Source organism: Chrysemys picta, chromosome 3 (genome assembly GCF_011386835.1).
Source record: "Chrysemys picta bellii isolate R12L10 chromosome 3, ASM1138683v2, whole genome shotgun sequence".
NCBI lineage: Eukaryota > Metazoa > Chordata > Testudines > Emydidae > Chrysemys > Chrysemys picta.
In genome coordinates, this window is record NC_088793.1 from 200,216,252 (window position 1) to 200,231,657 (window position 15,406).

Here is a 15,406-nt window from a genome sequence, read left to right on the forward strand (position 1 = left end):
CAAACTGCAATGTGAGAATGTATCCACAATGCCACAATCTTCCTCCTTGGGGGGGGGAGAGGTAATTCAGTCCCGATTCTTCGTCTCAATTCATGGCCTGATTCAAAGCCAACTGAAGTCAACTTAATGACCCTATTGACTATGTAGAACACATATAATGAAAGCAACATGGGCTACTTTCTCAACTGAGCTATGATTCCCCAGGCTGGGTTTCCTCCCAGACACTGGTGTTGATATGTCATGTCTTTATTCACAAAAAAATCTTTGTCTTGAACATTTCATTGAAGAAAATAACATGATTGCTCAACAGACTCAGGGGATAGCTTGGGGAACTTTAATGTATTGCTAAGAGCCTGAAGTGTTCTCGCTGGATTTCCAGTAACAGCCACTGGCGATGAATCTCTTAATTTATTCATTTAGATTAGCAAAAAGCACTTCCTAGAGTCCATTAAAAGGGAAGACGAGGCAGATTATGGCAAACTTGCCCTGCGGAGATTAGTATATATTGGTGGCACCCGTTGGTTTGCAGCTTATTACTACCAGACGTGTCCATGGAGGGAAATCGGCAACATATTACCGATTTATTTTAAAAGGTTTAACTGAAAAATCCCCGGTTAGATCAATTCTCACTTCCAAGGGTTCTCCTGGGACAGCATAAACTGCAGCTGTGGAACACTCTGTTTGCCGGAAGCTGGGAATGGGCGACAGGGGATGGATCACTTGATGATTCCCTGTTCTGTTCATTCCCTCTGGGGCATCCCCTCTTATGTACATGTACGGGTCTACAAACAAATACTGCAAATTAATACAGCTTTAGAAACTATGGGTCAAATCCTCAGCTTGCCAGAGCTCCACTGACTGTTGTAGTTCTACTGGAATTTACAGCAGCCGAGGATCTGGATTTATGACGTTAGACGAAGCTACAATGAAAACCATGGCGGGGGGGGGGGGGGGGAGGATAGTTGAACAGAGTCTGACTACAGATATTTGAGCACTATGTATGCAGTCAGATAAGAGATGGCGCTAGATACTGGGGTTTCCAAAGAAGCCTAAGAGAATTAGGGGTCCAATATTGAATGAAATTCAGAACCGCTTTAGGCCCCTTTGCAAATCCCTGTCTCAGTGAATAAAAATGTAAAATTTGCTTGTGCAGCTCTGTTAGCAGTCTAAACTGCACCAATATAGCTCAAAAAATTGGAAAAAGTCCAGCGGAGGGCAACAAAAATGATTAGGGGGCTGGAGCACATCACTTACGAGGAGAGGCTGAGGGAACTGGGATTGTTTAGTCTGCAGAAGAGAAGAATGAGGCAGGATTTGATAGCAGCCTTCAACTACCTGAAAGGGGGCTCCAAAGAGGATGGATCTAGAGTGTTCTCTGTGGTAGCAGATGACAGAACAAGGAGTAATGGTCTCAAGTTGTAGTGGGGGAGGTTTAGGTTGGATATTAGGAAAAACTTTTTCACTAGGAGAGTGGTGAAGCACTGGAATGGGTTACCTAGGGAGGTGGTGGAATCTCCTTCCTTAGAGGTTTTTAAGGTCAGGCTTGACAAAGCCCTGGCTGGGATGATTTAGTTGGGGTCCTGCTTTGAGTGGGGGGTTGGACTAGATGACCTCCTGAGGTCCCTTCCAAACCTGACATTCTATGATTCAATCAACCGAGGACCTGCAGCAACACCTTGTGTGGGAGAGCACCTTTTATTTACTCTTTGGATACCTTTCAGCGCTCACGTACTTTTTAGATTTAGGAGCTCGTTTTATTTAGCTTGTACATTTAAAGCGGTCACTTGCTGACAGCTGGCAATGGGCCAGCTCCTCGGTTGGTGTAAATCGGCAAAGCTCCGCAGACTACAACAGCACAATGCTGATTCACACCAGCTGAGGAGTTAGTTCTAAAAGCTTTAATCCATCTTTACTCAGTCACCCAGGGAGCCCATATGCCTCCTTCATCTTCCCTTAACACTCCTGCAACTTTCCATGAGTAGTTCCTCTGCAGACCATAGTGAATTTCACCCTAAGAGGGAAGGGTTAAGAATTTGCCCCACGATTTTTAAATGTTAGCCAGGCACTTAGCAGTTATCCAAACTTTGGCTGCTTTGAGCTGTCAGTTGCTTTGGGCCTTTATACTAAATAATCCGTCCACATCAAGCCCATGAAAAACAACCTACCGCCAATGCACGAACAGAGGTAATATGGAAAGGGAACAAAATACCACGATGCTAGGAATGAGATTTTCTTTTGCCAAAATGAAGCTCTACTCCAAACCAATTTCTCAAAGTCTGATGATTTGGCCAGCATACAATGCTGCAGTGAAGCTGGTGGGATACACGCATTTTCAACTCAAAGAAAAGCGACTTTAAAAAGTTTATAAACCAACTTAGTGAATCAGGTGCAAACCCTTGTGTGAACACACTTATTTTGGGTTATTAATAATAATATTTTGCTGCTATATTTTGCTTATAAGTACATCCAAGAGTCATCTTTAAGACTGTCCCAAATCACTTTCAACTAAAGCTTAGCTTAAAATGAAATACAAGTCTCTGCACCTTTTGCATCAGTTTGAGTAAAATGGTTTTAAATTGCACCTGTAATTAAACGGGCACAACTTTCTCGTGTAATAATAATACCCAGCACTTATTCAGCACTTTTCATCCACAGATCTCACAAGTGCTTAACAAAGGAGGTCAGAATCATTATCTCCATTTTTCAGAAGGGGAAACTGAGGCACAAGGCAGTGAAGTGACTTGCCCAAGGTCACCCAGCAGGCCAGTGGGCAAGCAAAGAATAGACGCTAGGTCTCCCAAGTCCCAGTTCAGTGCTTTATTGACTATGCAACACTGCTTGTCAAGGCAAGTCCTTATTCTCACAAGTCCTGTATACCACTATAAACACAATGAAATAATAGATTTTTAAAAACCTACATTACAAGAACTTTAAGCTTGCAAAAATCACACAATCAAAAGTTAGGAATTTAAGTTGCCTGTGCTACCTTAATTCAGCTGTCCTGTGTGTATGCATTATGATAGTCTTTAATTACATGACAGGCTGACACCTGGCATAGAAAATGTCACCCCTAATGCTTAAAGTTTGGCAAAGTTATAAGCAACTGTAAACGGGGTCTTATAATGCAAACTGTTAGGCAACCTTAATTTTGGGCCGTGCTATCTGTCTATAATAACTGTTTAGGTTGCAAGCTCTTCAGGGCAGAGACTGTCTCTTATGATGTGTGTGAACAGTGCCCTGCACAATGTGGCGCTGATCCCACATGGGATTTCTATGCGCTATCATGGTACAACTAATACATGATGATAACCTTCCTGTTTTAAATCTGCATTCAAGAAATCAGCTAGTGACCAACAAGAAATGTAGTATTACCTACTGCTTCCCATTGGCTAAGATCCCTATAATCACCAATTGCCCAGGGCTATGAGGTCCAGATCCACGCCCTGGTCGTGGGAGCCCTGGGCGCGTGGGACCCTCACAACGAGCCAGTGCTGAGAGCGTGCAGAGTCGGTTGACGCTACACCCGGCTCATGAGACAGCTCATGGTGTCCGACATACACCTCTACCCCCATATAACGTGACACGATATAACATGAATTCGGATATAACATGGTAAAGCAGTGCTCCAGGGCGGGTGGGGCTGTGCACTCCGGTGGATCAAAGCAAGTTCGATATAACGCGGTTTCACCTATAATGCAGTACGTTTTTTTGGCTCCCGAGGACAGCGTTATATCGGGGTAGAGGTGTATACACGGAGCACATGACGGGACATTGTCAGTACCATGTCGAGTAATCAAGAACGCCAGTCAGGGAAATAACCGACTTCCTTCCTTCCCTGACAAACCAAGGGACGCACCCCACCCATGTACTTATTCACTACACCAATACTGACTTGGACTCTAAATACATTCGATGAGTGGTGTACCCGAGATCACTTATCCAATCTAGGTCTATGCTGGTTATGTACTATGTATATACCTTATGAACCTTGTAACCGACACTTGTAATCCCTCATAACCGAAGCCTGACCCCAGAGGTACAGTACCTTCCTTCTTAACTTGTGTAAATTTGATTTTAAACATTAACTTTAATAAAAATTTTAAATCTGTTCTTACCTACTGCTTCCCATTGGCTAAGATCCCTATAATCACCAATTGTACTGGATAATTAGTTTCAATATTATTTTACCTGTTTCTCACTAGAACATAGGAACTTAAAAAAACAACAATTTAATGTTGTTTGTTATCGGAGTGCAGAACAAATCTTAGTGAACTCGGGTAGATAGATGTATTGCTCTCAAATCAAAAGCAGATAGAGATACTGCAATATATTTTATTTATTGGAAATTGCTCTTCAACTTAGTTTGCCCAGTTTTAGCCTGGAGCAAGTTTTTTACCTTCTTCAGTACAGAAGGTTTACACTAGAAAGAGTGTAAACTCTAGCTGCATGAACAGTAAGTACTGTGCATTGCGTGGGGGTGGGAGCAGCTACGGGTATAAAAGGAAGAGCAGAGTGTGTTGATAATTAGGGAAATCAAAGCTAAATAAATGCAAATAATCTACATCCGTGTATTGGTAACTGCAGTGTCTCAGGAAAACGAATCCGTTCTCTGCTCAGAGGAACGTACAGCCCAGGCTAATCAATGTATTTGTTTTATTTAGGTGAGTAAAATGGAAACAGAGCAGTGTATTTTCATATAGAGGAGTGGGAATTAATGGGAGTCACATGGTTAAATATTGGTGCATTGAGCTGAGAATATACCATGAAGTAACACAAGATGCAGGTCCCGATTTACCCTTGCCCTGCACCTTGTGTAGTCATTTTCCCCAATGCAAAGTAAGTGGATGCAAAATGATACCATTCTGATGTGCTAGCATTTTACACCCACTTTGCACTGGTGCATGTGACCCTACTAGACGTGAGGCAGCAGTGAATGGGGCTCTGGGACTTTGAGAGCCAAATCCCCCGCTACATTCTGTCTTAAATACAGCAGAACCACTGCAGTTTCACTGTGCACAAAGCTTAGATGCAGAAAGGCCCTTCAAGGGATGTCATTTCCTTGCTCTGCTCTATGGTGCTTCCCTTTGCGTTGAAGTTTGGGCCCATGGCATTGACAAGCTGGAGGAGCTAACCGTATACTAAACTCTCTAAGTATGTGTGGGGAGGGTGGCTAGATACTATTGCACACAACACAATGCACCAGGTCATTAGATTAGCAGGAAAAACTCCTGAGCCTCAACCCAGCTTAGACCACTTGAGCAAAGCCCGTTGACTTGGCTTTTGTCAGGGGACAGCACTTTGCCCTAAGTAAGTAACATACCAGCCATTGGGCTAGGCCTACACTGAGGCACCTTTACATTTACATCCTGTAAACAGGACTTAGTGTCAATCACAATTGGGACTCCTTAGGTTTCAGGCAGTAATGTGTTTGGGAGATAAACTTTTACCTGCTCCAGGAGATGAGGGTTCAAACCCACTGGACGTATCACTGCACGTGTTGGACGCCTGCTCAGAGAGCTTCTTTTTTGAACTTCCGTCGGCAGACTTTTGTGATTTCTTTTTATTCTTCACCAGAATTTTGTACATCAAGTCCATAGGGCTTGGAAGGGGAACGCCACTTTCAAGCTTAGAGGAAAGAAGGAGAGATGTGTAATAAATAAAAAGGTCCCATGCCAGCTTCTCATTCTCCCCAGGATACAATGTACAGTTGTGCAGTCCAAAATGTAACCCCATTTTAAGATGAAGCGTGGTTTGCACAACAGGTAGGCTCTGTGCTAAACAACACAGCACCAATGGAGGTGCTTTAGAAGAAAAAGAAAAAAATGCACTATGAAATAGTTACAATAAAAACCACAAGAAGTATTATTTCAAATGTAACAGAGGGTCCTGTGGCACCTTAAAGACTAACAGAAGTATTGGGAGCATAAGCTTTCGTGGGTAAGAACCTCACTTCTTCAGATGCAAGAAGTGAGGTTCTTACCCACGAAAGCTTATGCTCCCAATACTTCTGTTAGTCTCAAAGGTGCCACAGGTCCCTCTGTTGCTTTTTACAGATTCAGACTAACACGGCTACCCCTCTGATACTATTTCAAATGTGAAAGCCCAGATTATAAAAGAGTAGATGTTAGAGCCAATTTTGATTTAGAGGATTAGATCACAATAATCTCCAGATCAGAAACCATATGCTTAAACCAATAATAGCATAAATTACTTTAAAAACCCCCAAACCCCCAAAGGTAGCAGCTTCTATCTTTTAAAGTGGTATATGAAGAACAACAGACAACTGAAATATGCAAATAAATATTCATACATATGTTTATGATCAGGGAAATACCAAACCGTCTTACTGGGTATTTTTCCAGTGTATCCATGAGCAGTGCATCTCCAAAAATTAATCGGCAATATTCTGCCATTTTGGCTTGCTGCTTAGGGCTAGAAGGGGGGAAAGGATAGAATTAAGTGAGACTTATTCCTACTGCAGGCTGAAAGCAGCTGTAATGGAAAAATCTAATATCCCTTAACTAGATGAAAGGATAATTTCCTGATCCTATCATTGTAAATTGTTCACAATGATCTAGATTCATCATGCAATTATTCTGACTTCTCTGACAGCTCTTATCACAGGGATTATACATGAAATAGTATAATAAAGGCACTGGCCATGTGAAGTCATAAATAGTGAAACTGAACTTGTCACATAGAGACAAATATTCACATGCAATTTACAGAATATAAAAATTGAATATATCAGTTGTGGGAGTGATAGAAATAAATGGTTCCACATGTTTGGCTCTTGTAGACAACCTATTGAAATATGTTTTCCTTCATCATACTTTTAGGTCACATCAAGGATTTTCAAGGTATATCTATGCCTTTACTCTCCCCCCCACCCCCATTGTGCTTTGCTTTTTCTTTTTTTTTAACTTGAGACTGTAAAGTGGAGGAAACAAAAAAGAGAAACGGGATTTTCCTTTTTAATGGCACTTCCAACATTTTGCAAAGAGTCACATAGAAACCTTCTCAAACATGGTCACCCTACGGCCGGTTCTACACTAGAAACTAGCTAGCGATTTTTTTTTTGTACTGCCAAAGCTTTGTCAGCAAAAGACCTATTTTCAGCGCAGTCATAATGGCATAATTCTGCTTAGGCTGATATAGCTTATATGGTGTTTGGAAAACAGGCATAAGCACACGTTTTTGGTATAGGAGAGCTTTGCTGGTATAGCTATACTGATCAGCAACATCTTCCGAATGTAGACCTGGTCTTAGCAACAAGCTTCTGGAGCAAGTAGCTGGATGATTATTTTAGCCTGTAGGGTGGACCACTGTTGAGATTTCCCCTTATCAGATGCTTGTCTACCTATATTATATTGTACTACAGTAAATTACTTGGGTGGTTTTCATGACATCCACTAGGGATAAGCCAAACTGAGCAGACTGTGCTTACAGCCAGTTTACCCAAAGTGCAAACCAAGAGTGAAATAATGTCTAGATATCATGGTGATGGGAGTTTTAGGACTACAGATAGGTTATAATAAATGCCACTTGCATAGCCTTAGAATGCAGCCTATGGCTGCAGTTTTTTTATAACTACAGGAACAGGTTAAAACTGTTCAACTACAGGTTTGTTTCGCTAGTGAAATCAAACAAAAATCAATTTCTATTCACAGCTCATGGATGACATATAGGCACGCCAAGCAGTTATAGTTGTATCTATTGTTCATAACAGAATTATCTATATAAATGAATATAAAAGAGGTGAGGTCCTAGGTTTTTTCTGGCAAGTTACAATCCTGTGTATCAGAACATTTGGGAACCCCTTTGTTACAATTATATCTCTTCACAGGAGGTTGAAACTCAAGCTGGGTGGAAAATAGTTTTCTCGTCTCGTGAATATTTTTGAGCATTGTGGGTTATTTTTTTTTTTGGCATCTCAATTTGGAGAAAAAGTTGAAAAATTTGAAAATATGCATAAACCAAAAAAAGCCAACCCCCCCCCAAAATTCAGTTTTGGTCATTGAAATATTTGGGTTTGGTCATTTTGAAACATTATATTTTCAATTTTGACATTTTTTTCTTTTCTAAAATCTCTTTAAAGGTCATTTTGAACAGGAAAACAGGATTTTTTACTTTGAAAATACTGAAATAACATTTTTTCTTCCCCATTTTTTTTAGTTGGAAAACTCATCAAACCCCACCCTGTTTCATGAACAGTTTGGATTTTGATGAATCTGCATTTTTCAATGAAAAACAATTTGTCCAAAAATTCCCAACCAGCTCTAGTTGAAAGGACAACTGCCCAGGTGACAGAAAGAATTTTTAATCTACTTCTTGACTAACCTTTTACAAACACAAATAAACTGGTGCATCTACTTAAAAGCCCTATTGTACTTTAGGGCAGCGTGAAAGAGCCTTAATGTAAATGAGAATCTAGCCAAAAGTATTTGGATAAACTCGCAGTTCAGCAACATACACTGTTCACATTACTAATACCCCATTCTGTTGCCCCGCTTGCCCTCTTGCTATGATTACTAATTATTCATTGTGTGCCAGCAGTGTACTCAAGATAGCGGATGACACAGTGAGTAAATTAGAGATGGGACCAAGCCTGGATGGCATTTAACTCAGCATCTGAATCTCCCAAAGTTCAGCATTGCTCCCATTTGGGGGATTCCAGCATTAGCAGCCAGAGGTTAAAACAGTCACAAACTTCAGTTGTCCACAATACATATGGTTGTAGATTTTAAATGATTCCACAAAGCTATGCTGGGTTTTAAACTGCTGCGTTTTTAATCACTGCAGTGTTTTGTTAATGCTGTCGTTTGAAGTTAGCCAGTTCTGCAAGAAAGTTAATACGCAGTTTCAGCCTCAGGCATAATATTAGAAAGGTGCGTAGGAAGCCAAGAGAGCTAAGAACCCTCAAGGGAATGGTTGGTGGAGAATGCAGTGACTTGGGGGTGAAGGTAGAATGTTGTAGTCCTTATTTAACTGGCAAAACAGACAGGGTGCACAAAACACCCCTAGCTCTCTGTGGAAAGTGGGTGGGTGAGTGGGGATTTGTTATAACTCTGGCCTCCTTGGGGAAATTATTATAGGCAAATTCATCTTCATTTTCTCAACTCGTATGTATTTTTAATGGATCCACACTCCTAGACAGTATGATGTTCAAAGCCTGTACCCTTTAAACCAAACCCCACATTTATCTAAAATTTAGGAACAGGCATAAGATTAGATTTTAAAAGGGCACATCAACGGAAAAAAAATCACCCAGATGTCTGGAGGTAGTGAGAATTTCACTCCTACACAACAGCGAAATCTTACAGCACTTCAGAGAGAATTTAGGTTTAGAACTATCCTCACTAGAAGTAGTAGTAGCAGGAAATTGTACCATCCTGTCCTAACCCCACATCTAACTCTACATATATCTCAGTTCTCAATGTGTGAAGAACTGACAGTTTATAACATACTGAGCCATGCAGTAATGATCCGTACTGTATGGAACTGTACCAGCAGTATGGGAAATGGAGAAACCCCCAAAAGGTGCAAAGGCAAAGGACTTTATTTACAAGATAAAGGAGGAGCATAATACCTTTGAACATTCAATATGCCCTGGTCTACACTGGGGGGAAGAGGATCGATCCAAGTTACGCAACTTCAGCTATGTGAATAACGTAGCTGAAGTCGACGTACTTAGATCTACTCACCGCGATGTCTTCACACTCACGGCGCTGGAGTACAGGAATCGATGGGAGAGTGCTTGGGGGTTGATTTATCGCGTCTAGACTAGACGCGATAAATCGATCCCCGCTGGATCGATTGCTGCCCGCCAATCTGGCAGATAATGTAGACATTCCCTATGTGTTAAGCAGGAAATACACAAACCGATATTTGTCCCTTTACTTAGATTGTGAAATTCTGGGAGAAGGACCATTCTTTTTGTTTTGTGTATGTACGACACCTAGCACAATGCAGTCCTACTCTATAACTGGGTCTCCTAGGCACTACATATAATAATAGCCTATTATTTGTGAACTGTTACCAGCGTGCCTAATGCTGTACCAGACATGCATAAAGTCACAGTCCTTCCCCAGAAGAGCCTACAGTCTAAAAGATTGTAAAGAGGATCCAGAAAAAGAAATCTTGCTAAAAACACTCTTGTAACTCTGGCAAACCAGGTGCCAACTCTTGCCAAGACTGCAGGTATTAGCTAAGTATGAAGAGACTCATAGCTGAAGACCAGAAAAGTTCACCTGTATGTTAGTTTTGCTCAAAATAGGTATTAGTCTTATAAGAATGTATTTAGTGTTTTTTTACTCGATGAGATGCTTGTAAATTGCATGCATTAATCTCACTTGTAATGTCAATATTCCATGTGATAAGAAAATCTGTAGATTTTGCTTTATAACTTTGAAAATGTTTGCTCTGAAGTAGTGAGCCCAGGCGTGGGAATCGTCCCCCACTCCACCCGCCCATCCAGAAGAACTATCAAAATCAGATGGGCCATCCAGGAACATCACCATAGAAAGGATTGGTTAATGGCCACATCACAGCTGGGAAATGCTACATGCAAGGAAGTTCCTCCTGTGGACTTGAAAGCTGAATGAAGGAAATAAAACAAAAAGTTTCCATCTCACCCTTCCCTGTTTGAACCCTTACAGGGCCAGAGACTCTCAACAGAGGCAGAAATCTCCAGGGTTCTCCCTGAAAGACACTTTGAATTGACAGATCACTACAGCTCCATCACTCTTAGGATTTAGATGGTAAGCGATTTGTGTGTATATGTTTACTAGCTTTAACCTGTAAATAACTCTTATTTCTTTTTTCTAGTTAATAAACCTTTAGCTAGTTTATTACAGGACTGCTAGAGATGCTGTAAGATCTAGGGTACCAGTTGATCTGGGGTAAGTGGCTGGTCTCTTGGGACTGGAAGCAATCTGAATGCGGTGTGATTTTTAGTGTAAGTGACCATTTATCACTACGTCCAGTTTGTCTGAGTGGCAAGATAGACTGGAAAGGCTAAGGGGACTGCAATAGTGATCCAGGAGTTCACATTTGTTACTGGCTTGGTGAACTCTAATTTTAGAACACACCATCAGTTTGGGGTGTCTGCCCTGAGGTAAGCACTCAAGGCTGTGAGCCACTCCAGAGAGCATGACATCTATTAATATTTGTAAAACTAATTCTAGCAGAAAATGGCAAGGTGAGCTTGCCTTTAATTAAATTTAATCTTAAAATGGGTTTTAGAGGGATACTGTCCAAGGATTACTTAACCTTTTAGCTGCTAGGTCATGAGTATGTTTCTAATTATAAAGGTGTCTGCCTTCAGATTTTTAGATACCTTATATTAATCTCACTTCAAAACTCAAGGTCTTTCTGAGGCCTTTCCAATGCTTTCAAGGGTCTAAATGTTTCACACACACCCCCGCTCCCATTTTGTGGGTCCATTTCTTAGTGCTGTTTTTTTTTCAGTATACTGCCTTTGACCTCAGTATTCATGACTGAATGATGATGTATCTTAACATTATAATTATTTTCTACACTGTAAAATCTACACACAATACTGGATGCCTCAGTGAATCATTAAAGATATTCCGTGTTTATGATTATTATAATCAGTGCCAAGGACCTAGTCATGGACCAGAACCCCATTACATAAGAACATAAGAATGGCAATACTGGGTCAGACCAACGGTCAATATGCCAGGTGTTTCAGAGGGAATGAACAGAACAGGTAATTATCGAGTGATACATCTCCTGTAGTCCAGTCCCAGCATCTGGCAGTCAGAAGCTTAGGGATACCCAACACATGAGGTTGTGTCCCTGACCATCTTGGCTAATAGTCATTGATGGACCTATCCTCCATGAACTTATCTAGTACTTTTTTGAACCCAGTTATACTTTTATGCATCCCCTGGCAATGAGTTCCACAGGTTGACTGGGTACTGTATGAAGGAATACTTCCTTTTGTTTGTTTTAAACCTGCTGCCTCTTACTTTCATTGGGTGACCCCTGGTTTTTATGTTATGTGAATGGGTAAATAACACTTTCCCATTCACTTACTCCACACCATTCATGATCTTATAATACTATCACATCCCCCGTTAGTCATCTCTTTTCAAAGCTGAATAGTCCAAATCTTTTTAATCTCTCCTCATACAGAATCTGTTCTATATCATTTATTTTTGTTGCCCTTCTCGGTACCTTTTCCAATTCTAATAAATCTTTTAGAGGTGGGGCAACCAGACCTGCATGCAGTATTCAAGATGTGGGCATATCATGGATTTATATAGTGGCATTATGATATTTACTGTCTTATTATCTATCCCTTTCCTAATGGTTTCTAACATCCGGTTAGCTTTTTTTAACTGCTGTTGCATATTGAGCAGATATTTTCAGAGAACTCTCCACAATGACCCAAAGATCTCTTTCGTGTGTGGTAACAGCGAATTTAGACCGCATCATTTTTGATGTATAGTATGTTTTTCAATGTACATTATTTTTCATTTGTCAACATTGAATTTCTTCTGCCATTTTGTTACCTTGTCACCCAGTTTTGTGAGATTCCTTTGAAGCTCTTCATAGTCTGCTTTGGACTTAACTACCTTGTATCATCTGCAAACTTTGCCACCTCACTGTTTACCCTGTTTTCCAGATCATTTATGAATATGTCGAACAGCACTGGTCTCAGAACAAATCCCTTGGGAACCTTGCTATTTACCCCTCTCCATTCTGAAAACTGACCATTTATTCCTAACCCTTTGTTTCTTCTCTTGTAACCAGTTAGAGATCCTTGCGAGGACCTTCCCTCTTATCCCATGACTGCTTGCTTTGCTTAAGAGTCTTTGGTGAGGGACCTTATCAAAGGCTTTCTGAAAGTCTAAGTACTCTGTATCACCCTTGTCCGCATGTTTGTTAACTCCCTCAAAGAATTCTAATAGATTGGTAAGGCATGATTTCCCTTTACAAAAGCTGTGTTGACTCTTCCCCAACACCATCTGTGTGTCTGATAATTCTGTTCTTTACTATAGTTTCAACCCGGTACTGAAGTGAGGCTTGTCAGCCTGGAATTGCCAGGATCGCCTCTGCAGCCTTGTTTAAAAAAAGCACTTATCCAGGCCTATCCATTGTGCTAGGTGCTGTACAAACATAAAAAGACAATCCCTGACCCAAGGAGCTTACGATATAAGACAAGAAAAAAACAGGTTAATACAGACAGACGGGGGAGGTATGAAGGTATGTGTTTGAAAGTTTAACAAATGGGCACTGGAGTTTGGCATCATGGGTCAATCAGAGGCGAGCTTTGACAGTTTGACAGTGAAAGAGAGATGATAAGTAGGGTGGGGATTGACGATGAAGGGCCTTGAAAGTGAATACAAGCAGCCAATGTTTGATGTGATAGAGAAGGAGGAGCCAGTGGAGAAATGCAAAACGTGGCCAAAGCATCAGACTAGGAAAATTATCTTAATAGCAGCATTCTGAATGGATAGGAACAGGGCAAAATTGCCTTTGTCAAGGCCAGATAAAAGGTTGTTGCCATATCAAGACACGAGATGATGAGAGCCTGGATAAGTGTGTTAGCTGTCTGGATGGGGAAAAAAAACTGTCTCTTAGAGATGTTGTGCACAAAGAATCATCAAGATTTAGACATAATCTAGATCTGTGGAGCAAGAGAGAGGTCAGAGTTGAAAATGACACGCAGGTTATGGTTCCACATGTTGGAACAGTGGTAAGGAAAATGGAGGAGCTAATTCAGATGGTATCAAATTCCATGAGGTTTAAGTCCTTCTGGAGAAAATGTTGAAAGGTAGTAACAAATATTTACCTCAGGTGATCTAAAAGTCACTAAGAAAAATGACATGACCAAAGCATACAGGGTAAAATCATGTACCAGCTGAAGTCAATGGCAAAATTCCCATTGACTTTGATGCAACCGGGATTTCACCCAAAATTTTCAGTGAAGACAAATCTAATAGCTGAGAATTATAGGGAAAATTCTGGTCCCACAGAAATAACTGGGAGTTGACTTCCATGAGACCAGGATTTACATAAATTCTCCGGAAGTGGAAGCTATAAAAGTACTTAGCATTATGAACTGGTATTTAGGCCTGAATGATCATGAACATCTAGAAGAAAAATAATGTTCTATCTAAATGGAAAGGCAGAAGAAGCATTCCATGAAATTAGATGAGGGATTCTCTGACTGGCATGACTAATTGCCGTATTCTCCAGCAACTTGTGAAGAAATGAAAGTCTAATTATAACATGCAGTCAAAGAACTGTAAGTGGTATTTGGCCAAGGCAAAATTAGAAGCTGCACACATTAAATGCACACAATAATTTATTGCAGCAGAAAGTTAACAACAACCAATACCAATAGTTAATCACCCTTAAAGCCAAATAAAACAGAACACATTTGATATTGCTTTCCCAAATATCCTTTGTTAATAACTTGTTATTGTCGTGAAAGAGCACTGCAGATAAAATAATACATCTAGGGCCTGATTCATCTCTCTGTTACTGAAGTTTTATGATGGTGAAACACCATTGATTTCTATACGGTAACATTGGCATAAAACTGGAGTAACACAGTGGTAACTACTCCTGATTTTTTATCTTCCTGGAATTTTACACGTATCTAGTTGTGATTAAAATTTAATCCCATTTTTAAAAGATATTTTGGCACTTATTTTACTTCTGAAAATAATTGTTTTCTTTCTTGCAATTATTGATTTCTTTGTTTCTCTAAAAAAAAATTAATTTCTTTGTGTCTTTAAAATAAAGTGGAAGCTGGTGCTCTGGAAAAGATCTTATGCTAAATGCTTTTTGTTTAATCTTTAGACCTGAACAATTGAGATAATAAATAGGTCATTATGCTGATTCTCCTATCTGCCTTTTCTAAACAAAGTTTGTTGATAATTTTAAAATACAGATTTGAAGAATAAGGATCAAGACAAGCATATTCCTTAAAGACTCTGGGTCAGATTCAGATGTGATGTGTAAGGTGATGCAAATTGTACATTAATGGGCACGTGTAAAGGAGTCTAATTGAGTGTCAGCTGGTGTAGTTTACATAGGAGCCAGAAAGAAAGAAACCAGTGAAAGAAACTAACAGGTGTAGGATAAAATAGGTCAACCCCTCAACTTCAACTTGCACAGTACGTTTCTCCAGTCTCTCAGAGTGAAAGTGAGAAACTGAGATTCCCTTCCACACCCTTTGTTACCTTTAACCACACCTTTGAATTTGGTCCTATAGGTACATTTCAAATTTCTGATCATCTAGGGTTCCTGATTTCTTTCTCCAGTGGAAGGAGGGGTTGATCCAAAGGGGTGATTGGAGAGGGAATGGCAGCAAGACCAACAATCAGTATAGTTTCAGTGTTGTATGGGTCAACTGCAGATGAAATGG

General features: G+C 40.3%; 1 protein-coding gene across 3 annotated transcripts in view; it reads right to left on the bottom strand.

Moving 5' to 3' along the window:
* PLCB1 (phospholipase C beta 1) overlaps nucleotides 1-15,406 on the bottom strand; it is a 623,222-nt gene that overhangs the window by 152,664 nt on the left and 455,152 nt on the right. For all 3 annotated transcript variants that reach the window (XM_065589796.1, XM_065589798.1, XM_065589797.1), the window contains 2 exons: nucleotides 6,348-6,432; nucleotides 5,448-5,625 (listed from right to left, as the gene is read on the bottom strand). In XM_065589796.1, coding sequence (XP_065445868.1) covers nucleotides 5,448-5,625; nucleotides 6,348-6,432 — 263 coding nt within the window. The remainder of the gene's footprint in view (nucleotides 1-5,447; nucleotides 5,626-6,347; nucleotides 6,433-15,406) is intronic.